This window comes from Carassius auratus, chromosome 41 (assembly GCF_003368295.1).
Source record: "Carassius auratus strain Wakin chromosome 41, ASM336829v1, whole genome shotgun sequence".
Lineage (NCBI taxonomy): Eukaryota > Metazoa > Chordata > Actinopteri > Cypriniformes > Cyprinidae > Carassius > Carassius auratus.
The window spans coordinates 24,701,036-24,711,087 of NC_039283.1; the positions used below are offsets into that span (position 1 = coordinate 24,701,036).

The window sequence follows — 10,052 nt, forward strand, 5'->3', positions numbered from 1 at the left end:
ACAAGGTGTCCCTAACTTTTTTTTAGTTTAATTTTTTTTTTTTGGCAGGGAAAACACACAGCCTGAACGCTGCCTGCTCTCGCCCAAAACTTCTATTGATTGAAGCTTTTACAATGGAGTTTATCAGTGGACAAACGACACTAAATAAGACTCACAAACAGATAGCGACTGACACACACACAGAGCGCTTGCTGAAGACACAAGGCTGATTACCGGCTTCGCCGCTCATGCTTTTATGCTTCCTGGACTCTGACGTCACCCGCCTATGACGTCTCGCCCTTCTTTGGGCTGATTATACACGTTATTCAGAGACGTCATGCTGGACGCGTTCCCCAAACGTTCTCGACGCAGCTCGAGTTCCTGAAGAGGAACCTTAAAATATAAGTGAATTTGAACATTTAATGGTCATTAAAACACTTTAATTAAATTACAAGTTGTAGATAGTTCAAATGAACAACCAAAATGTTGACCTTTCTTCACTAGTTTATGTCAGTTAGTAAATGAACAGAATAACATCGAATGATGAGAATAATCTGAGATTTTATTTGAGAATTTGTCTCTCTGTGCATGAACAATGAATGTTTTATTCAGGATTGTGTGATTTATTTTTAATCTTAAATACCTGCTGTGACAGAGACAAAAAAAAATCCTGCGGGAAAACCTGGTGTATTTTATCATGCAGAACATGGTTTATTTTATCTTACAGCCAACTTGCACTGGTTTTTAAGTGAGAATAGATAACCAAACACCTGTATATATATACATTTAGACACTTGAGTGTTTGCTGCTCCTGAGTTTTTTAGCGAGAGCCGGCCAATCGGCGGCATTCATGCATCCTGTAGGCACACATGTAAAATATACCTGCAAAAAACAAAACACACGTGTTGAATGAAATCAACAGGACATGCTGGAGTTAAAACAAAATGCATCTTTACTGACCTGCAAAAAAGGTCATGAGCAGAGCAACCCAGCCCAGAATATAGGACCATGAGAAACGCCAGTCGCTGAAACGCATCCCGAGGAAGTTCACCGTCACCCCGGTGTAGATCGCCATAGCAAGCAGAACAAAGAGTGCTGGAGTAGACATGAATGATAAGGTTAGATAACTTCTTGTGTTCATTATTTGTCTGTATAAGCATCTGTCAGACTTACTGGAAATAAAAAACATGATCCCTGCAGCGAAGGAACGGTTGAATCGCTCAAAGGCAGAGAAGTGAGCGAAGGAGAGGATGCCTGCCATGATTCCAGCAAAACACGACATCGCTGAGAGGATCATGAAGGCCCGGGTTGCGTTCCAGTAAGCTGAAATGAGAGACAAAGAGAGGTGGACACTTTAGCTTAGACCGATGGAGGAACATGGACTTTTCTCACAGTGTTTCTCACTGAATTTCACAAATTTGGGGAAACTGCAGTTAAAGGAGCCACGTTTAATGAATTACTGTAGTCTTAATCGTCAAAATATAGAATAATAATGTCTTGGTTTGTCTAGTCAAATTTTTGTAACCTTCCTCCAACTTTTCTATGAAGAAAAATTATATAAAAAATATCAAAATAAAAATATAATTCTAGAATAATACTATTAAAGGGGACATCGGATTCAAAATTCACTTTCACATGGTGTTTGCACATACATGTATCTTAGCAGAGTGTGGACACAACCACCCTACAATTACAAAAATCAATTTATTTTTTTTAGTCCCCCAACTCAAAAAAAGGGACAATTCAAGGCAGGTTTTGCTAAAAAGTTTCAATTCAGGGATGGATCAGCACCCACTCTTCATGATCCAACTGCACCTCCAGAAGAAGCAAGTCTCACACTTTATATTTTTATGATTATTTGCATATCACCTTTCCTCGTTCATGGAAGAGAGGGATGCAGCAAACAGACTGAAATAGCATTTACATTTACATTTACATTTATTCAATTAGCAGATGCTTTTATCCAAAGCGACTTACAAATGAGGACAGTGGAAGCAATCAAAAACAACAAAAAGAGCAATGATATATAAGTACTGTAACAAGTCTCAGTTAGGTTAACACAATACACGTAGCATGGGCTTTTAAATAATACAACAAATAAAAATGAAAACAGAATAAAAAAAGTCTTTACACACGCACTCTCTTCTTGATGTTGAATCAAGCAAATCTGCAGGATCTGACAGTTTTAGCAATGTGGTCTGAGAAAGTCATCTGATCATCAATCATAACTCCAAGGCTTCTAGCTGTTTTTGAAGGAGTTATGGTTGATGTGCCTAACTTGATGGTGAACTTGTGATGAAATGATGGGTTTGTTGGAATCACAAGCAGTTCTGTCTTGGCAAGGTTGAGTTGAAGGTGATGGTCCTTCATCCAGCAAGAAATGTCTGTTAGACAAGCTGAGATGCGAATAGTTATCATCAGATCAACAGGATGGAATGAGAGGTAGAGTTGAGTGTCATCAGCATAGCAGTGGTATGAAAAGCCATGTTTCTGAATGACAGAACCCAATGATGCCATGTAAACAGAGAAGCATGAGGGGGAGGAGGAGGACAAAGAAGTGAGGAAAATGTGTTAAAAAGCATGCGAGAGTTAGACGAATATGCGAGAGTCATTTTAGCAGTGGAGACATTAGCAGAGAAGGAAGATGACTGATTGATGACTGACACATTAAGGTCACTAGTATTTTTGGATTTGCCCCACACCCTTTCATCAGCTCTAAGCTTAGAATGGTGTTTACGTAGAACATCAGATAACCAAGGGGCAGAAGGGGTGTTACGGGCTGGCCTGGAAGACAAGGGGCAAACAATGTCTAAACAAGATGTAAGAGTGGAGCAGAAAGTATCAATAGCACAGTTTAGGGGAAGGAAGTGAAGATGAAACCATTGCAGATAGCCGGGATGGTGAAAGTGTGCATAGGTTACATTGAAAGATGACATGTGGAGGGGTAAGTGATGTGTCAGGGATCATGTTGAGGTTAAGAGTGAGGGGGAAGTGATCCGACGTGTGCAGTGGAGTAACCAGAACATGATCAGGAGAGCAGTGTCATGTATAAATAAGGTCCAGTTGCTTGCCTGATTTGTGAGTAGCAGTAGTTGACACTCGGTTGAGATCAAAAGAGGCAAGCAGAGAGTGGAAATCAGCATACAGAGGTTTATCTAGATGGGTGTTGAAATCTCCAAGCAAAACTAGGGGAGTACCATCCTCAGGAAATGTTGAGAGCAACACATCTAATTCATCCAAAAAGTTACCCAGTGGTCCTGGGGGTCGATAGACAACTACAAAATGTATTTTAAGAGGGTAGGTAACAGTAACTGAATGAGATTCAAAGGAGATGTTGATACCCAAAGATGGTAAAGGATTACATTTCCAATCATTAGAGATGAGCAGACCAGTACCTCCACCTCTTCCAGTCAAACGGGGGGAGTGGGAAAATGAGAAATTATTGGAGAGTGCTGCAGGTGTAGAGAGACATGCACCGAAACAAGTCTCTGTGAACAAGGTAACAAACAGTGTTTTTTTACACGACCTCTGAGGAGTTACAGACATTTTTATAATCATACCAACTGAAGATGCCATCTGATGTCCCCTTTCAAATAAATTATTTTGTAGATTTTTCTACTTATGCTTCTCCTAGTAGAGTCTCTACATTATAATTATCTAGCAATAACAAATGACTTAGAAAAGAAGAGAATTAATTAATAAAATGTTTAGTTTTTATCATTTTTATAACAGTGTATAATAATGTATATAAATAAATATATATATATATATATATATATATATATATATATATATATATATATATATATATATATATATATATATATATATATATATAAAAAAACAATAAACAGCATGTAACATTAAACTAAATGTGATGTATTCTGTATTTTCACTCCTCTAAAAAATGATATTTACTTTTATAATTATCTTGAATTATGGTGGGTCTAAGTGAGAGGTGTGTGTTTGGGAAAGATGTTTGAACACAGTCAGTCTCTCACTCACCGATGCTGTCTGTCTGCGTGTAGCATTTTCCAGACATGCAGTATCTCCACAGGCCCTGGTGAGCGAAGCTGCCCGACAGTCTGTACTGCATCCAGTAGTCTGTCGCTGTGGAGATGACCAGCAGGATGTTGCCCACAAAGGCACAGAACAAACCCCCTCCCATAAAGCTGTACATCCTGAGGAGCTAAACGCACTGACAAACACATTACAGTCAATCACACACACACACACACACACACACACAGATGCTAATTATGCACAGTATATTCAGTTGAATCAGAAACGAAACAGGTAACTCTTAAAATTAAAGGTTCCAAAAAGGAACTTTCACAGAGAATAACCATTTTGGGACACCTACGTCCTACGCCATCCATCAAAAAGATGTTCTATTGTGAATGTGCATAAAAGAGTTAGCAGAAGCTAGGATTTCTGTTTATAAAATTCTAAATCTTTTTTTTTTTTGCATCGATTCATCTCAGGAAGCTTTTATTCATCCCTTTTATGCTTTATTGGACTTCTTTTGGACTACTGAAAAAGAAAAACTCAGAGTCACTGCCATTATTAAGCTTGGATGAGCAGAACATTTATAATGTAACTCAGATTGGATTTGCCTGAAAGCAGAAAGTCATATACACCTGGGATGGCTTAAGGGCGAGTAAATCATGGGGTAATTTAAATTTTTGGGTGAGCTATGCCTTTAAGCCAGTTATGAACCTAAATATGCTCAATTTCCATGAAAATAATGTCACTATATAAAAATATGAATCATTTATAAGATTCAGTTTCCTAATGTAAAATATTTTTATGTATTTATTATTTTTTATTTTATTTTATTTGCTGGTTTCATGCAAAATGCATGAACTGATAAAAATGCTAACCTGAATAAATCCATCCGCCAAATGTATAAATCTAAATGTAAGTATTATACGTTGTGCACAGCTGTTATTAGCAGCTCTGATTCAATTACACAGACCCTAAAAAATATTTACTATACTTGAACTATTTTGCCACAATGGCCGTTTTCTTCATGAAATGCAAATACGTTTAATTCCTCACATAGTCAAATTTCCATCACATCTTGTACGTGACTTTACAGTTTCCTGTGTTTTTACAGCCCACAGCATAATTGCACAAGCAAATCAGCGTCAGTAACTAGTACTTCAGAAAACATGATATCATTCACACAATGCCCCACAACAATATGTAAACAATAGAGTTGACGCCACACACATGCAAAATAGATGAGGGACAACAAACACATGCCTGATGGAGAAATGACCAGTTATCATTATCATCACCATAAAATGTGATGAGAAGCCTGAAACATAAATTATTCATTTCTGAATAGAGATGATTCAAGCTACACAAGCTCCATTTCATACACAAAATACGTATATGTTTAAAGCACAAGTATGCTGAATTGTCAGCATTGTCACAGAGGACACTACAGCATAAACAGTCTTCTGCAGTTAGTTTCCTTCATCATGGCAGAGCAGCACTGTTAAGGCAGTCTACTAAATATGTAAAAACGCTGTGTATGAAATGCTGAGTCAAGATAAATCTCTGGATGAATACGGTGAACACATAATACACATTTACAGTTTGTAGTCAGTCAGGATGCCAAATAGAAGCATCAGAGGTTAAAGGCAGAAGTGACACATCCTTTCTATGATGTGACTAATGCTTACAGTTACAAAACTTCCCGCAGATTAAATCTGTTCTAATAACCGCTCTAAACTTCCACAGATGTTGTTCAATTTAAATTGTTGCTAATATAATTTGTATTTAAAGATTTAACATTTAATTTTAAAATAATATTCACTAAATGCCGAACTTGCAGTCACCACCAAACAAGACTAGAAAAAAAAAAAAAAATTTAAAAGAAGATTACATAATTCAAGCATCAAATATCAAGACTAATTTGTAAGGAACGATTTTGCATTTAATTATAAAAGTAATTTCACTAAAAGTGAGAATTTGAGTCCCCACTATACATGCGCATTTAAAAAGTACAAAAAAAAGTTATCCTTTCATCCATCAAGTTTCAAGAGCGTACTTTTGGTTTGTTCAGTTAGGAGGCCACTTCCTAGAAAATGCAATAAACTATTCATATTTATCCTGAAAACCATCACAACCCTTACGAAAAATAACCATGGTTTTATTATAGTAAAACTGTAGTAACCCATGGTTTTTTGGCGTATTGACTGCCATTTGTAAAACCACAGATTTACTACAAATACCATGGTTAAACTATGGTTAATATAGCAAAACCATGGTTAATTTGTGGTTACCATGGTTTAACTACAGTAACCATGGTTTTTTGGTTTTATTTGTAGTAATTTTCGTAAGGGAAATGCCACATAATCAGGCAGATATTCTTACCTGAGGTCTTCAGGATATGAGCCTGCTTAAATATTAAACTTTTCAGAGAGAAAGAGAGAGAAAGTGGGACCCGCAGTGAGTGTAACGTCAAAAAGGACCCACCAGGCCAAATTCCAAAAAGTTATCCTCTCTGCTTTTCTGTTGATGGAGGCAAAATCCTTTAAATTGGGCCACACCGAACAAATGCACTTGAGCTTGATGCTGTCTGAGGCACGGGTCTGTGCTCGGGGATAGGAGGGGGAAGAGTCTTTTTTCCCCTCTTTTTGTTGTTGTATTGGCCGTTCTGGAACTGTGATGTGCAGAGGCTTGCAGTACTGCTGCGGTCAATGCAACATGCTGAAGCGCACACTTTCATTCAGCCGTGCATGTGGTGACAAACTATGAGTAGACAGATGATGATGTAGCTTATGACCATTTTCACTCACATCACATGTCCATGACTTTTTTTTTTTTGACAGAGCCTCGATGACTTTGATGTGTCCATTGCACTAATGTAAATAATGTTCATATGTTCATAGTTTCTGCTATAGTGTACATACTCTTATTACATAATCCATCTGTATAGTATGTTCATATCATGCTGATAGTATTTAAAAATCTGTAAATTATGTCCGTAGCCCTATCTGTAAATTTATTGTACATTTGTAAGACACTGTATATCCTGTACTTACTGCTTATTGCACTTATGGTTAGATGCTAACTGCATTTCCTAAATTGCATTGCCTTTGCCTTATATGTGCAATGGCAATAAAGTTGAATCTAATCTAATCTAATCATTCTAATATGCTGATTTATATATTATTATTATATATAATATATATATATATATATATATATATATATATATATATATATATATATATATATATATATATATATATATATATACATTTATATATTTATATATTATATACATGCACGAGTTCACAGACGACAAGGGAACCGATCGCTCAGAAAAACAGCTTTGCACACAAGTTCAGTTAATGAATTAAAGTAAAGTAAAATAACCCTTATATAGAAAGTGTGATATAAAGATTCAAAATATAAAATGTAAGAGTATATGATTTATACTAAAATAACCCACCTGAAAGTCTACCAAAGATCACTATCACATTCATTGTTATCCACAATTTACATTTAAAACGAAACTTCATTTACATCGAGTGGGAAGATGAAGCTTAATACAGTATAAAATGTTCGGGGTTAATTCTGACTCTGTTGAACCCAAGGTGCTACATGTATTGTATCACTGCTATGCTGTAATAAACTTCTTCATCAAGATCTTCTACGTCCTCATAACTTTTTCTTGAAAAGTGGCGAGCCACCCAGCGAGGGAATTCCCAAAAACGCAGGCAAAGGCAATAAAAGCGGTTTCTTTCTTCTATGTTGTTTTTGTCAGGGAACCCCCTTGTTAAAAAAAAAAAAAAAAATCTTGAAAAGAAAATTCAAGGACAGATGAGAATTTAGTTCAGTCAATATTTACACTTTACTGAATCAGACTGGTGGAAGAGTTGAACTGGAATGGTTTCTAAAGTAAAGGAAGTAAAGTGCTTAAGTTTAAAAGTTCTAAAGTAAAGTTAAGTTAAGGTTCTAAAGTAATTGAAGCTCAATGTTGGTCTGTTGTAATTCTGTTAGGATTCTAAAGTAATTGAATCAGCACAACACAGTGTGATGGAAGAGCTGTATTAGATCTATAGTTTCTAAAGTATCTGAAACAGAGTTGTAGAGTTCAACGTAATTGAAACTGACTGTGAAGTGGTGACAATTCTGATGAAATTCTAAAGTAACTGAAATGACCCGAAGCAGTGTGGTCAGAATGATTTCGTAACTGTTGTGTTTATAGTGTAATGAGTCTGACGCACCACGACTCCCATGCAGTGTTGATTTGCCTGACGCACTGTGGCTGAGTAAACCTTTACAAATATAACAGAAAACCTGAAGTAGTTGGGTTTTGTCCAATGTACTGTTGCAGTGTTACAGTTTAGTGTAAGGCCTTAAGGAGTGTGGCCATGTCTGGAGAAGTCAAATATTTAGTTCAGAAGCCTGACGTAGTGTGACTGTTTTATTTATTTGTGTTCACAGCACAGAAGCTGTGAATAATTAGACTAACAGGTGTCATAAAGTAACTATATGATGTTCAGTCAGTGAAGGAATAAAGCCTATTGAATTGCTGAAGACAATTTAATAAGATTGTCCACAAATGCCCAAAAACAAAGAGGGAAAAGTTGCTAATGCACTAGCTCTTTTTTTTTTTTGCCTCATGCAAGGTAACTAAGAAAAGATTAGAAGAAATGAAAACAGAAAACTAGTTGCTAAATTCATATTCTGTGCTATGTCATGTCATTGACAAACTGTAAGGCTGAAGAGATTATTTTGAAGGAACTGATAGTGAAATTGAGAAAATAAAGTCTAAACAGAGAGGGAAACCTTTAGATGTTTGTATGAAGGGACAGCTAAATAGTTGTACATACCCAATCCAAATCTGAATATGATGTGAATAACTGCAAGGAAGTCAATGATATAATTCCTCAGATGAGTCTGTGAGGTTCCCAATAGCACCAGCGCAAACAAGACAGACCGGAAACAAGAGAGTTCTTGATCAAAGAAATTAAAATAGCCAAGCTGTTAGACAACTGTCTCATGGACTCTCAAAGTCTTATTACAGCAGTGGGTTCTTTTGACCCTGATAACATGGATCCAGTCAAAACTGAGAAAGCAGTGGATGTTTATAGTGTGTCAGACGAAGAGGTTTGTAGACCTCTTATGATCTGCATTCCTTAGTGCTCTCTCACACGATGTTTGTGATAAAAGAGGTTGATAAACAAAGGTGCAAGGAGAGATGCTCTACTTAGACTTGCTGGGACTAATTTGGTTAGCTTGAGAAAGATAACTGAGGTGGCAATGGAAATTGGAGAGCATCCTCTAGCATTTGCATCCAGGTTGTGGGAAATGCTCAGCTTTTACAGTGGTTTGCCAAATGCAACTAAACAAAATCTCATGTTTAATTCTGCATTAATTGCACAGAGTAGTTTGCACTTGCAAGAAGTCATTGCTGTATATTCACCATATGAAGAAATCATTTCCAAAATGATACAGCATTTCAATGCAAGAAATCAAATGAAAGCTGCAGAATCTGCATTAATCCTTTATTTATTACATGCATTATTTATTTTATTTACTATTTTATTAAGTTAGCATTTTGCTATATTATTTGGTGACCAGAAAAAATACATCTATACTAAAGAACTATTAATTAATTTGACTATATTTTTGTATGAAAACATCTTACTATATACTATACTACACTATTCTACAAATACTTTATAATTTTATTATTCTGATTTTATTAAATGAAGCTTTTTATTGAACACTGGTGTATTTTTTAATTATAAAAGCAATCCGCATGTGGCTTATTAACCTTTTTTAAGGTGATATAAAACCTCAACACTGCATTAATACCATGATGGCATTTATTTTAATAATTCAGATTTTACTCAATATCTAAAAACATAAGTTTATCATGATGTATTGACTGGCTGTGTATTTTGGAGAATTATAAAGCTGTCAGATAATGCTGATAATCTTAAAATAGTTATCTATATTTATGCATCGGGAAACATTTTTATCAAATGTGACTCAAAGGGATATTACCAAAAATTACGGTCATAATTTACTCACCTTCAAGT

At 35.9% G+C, this 10,052-nt stretch overlaps 1 protein-coding gene across 2 annotated transcripts; it reads right to left on the reverse strand.

Moving 5' to 3' along the window:
• Positions 1 to 526: 526 nt before the first annotated feature.
• LOC113059374 (lens fiber membrane intrinsic protein-like) lies at positions 527 to 6,619 on the reverse strand. 2 transcript variants are annotated; one of them, XM_026227838.1, is made up of 5 exons: positions 6,367 to 6,618; positions 3,985 to 4,177; positions 1,153 to 1,302; positions 940 to 1,074; positions 527 to 861 (listed from the first exon to the last, which is right to left on the reverse strand). In XM_026227838.1, the coding sequence occupies exons 2-5, from the start codon at positions 4,157 to 4,159 to the stop codon at positions 800 to 802; spliced, it is 522 nt and encodes a 173-aa protein (XP_026083623.1). In that variant the 5' UTR covers positions 4,160 to 4,177; positions 6,367 to 6,618; the 3' UTR covers positions 527 to 799. The 2 variants fall into 2 exon arrangements, with proteins under 2 accessions (XP_026083623.1, XP_026083624.1); XM_026227839.1 differs by having other exon boundaries at positions 800 to 861; positions 6,469 to 6,619.
• Positions 6,620 to 10,052: the final 3,433 nt, after the last annotated feature.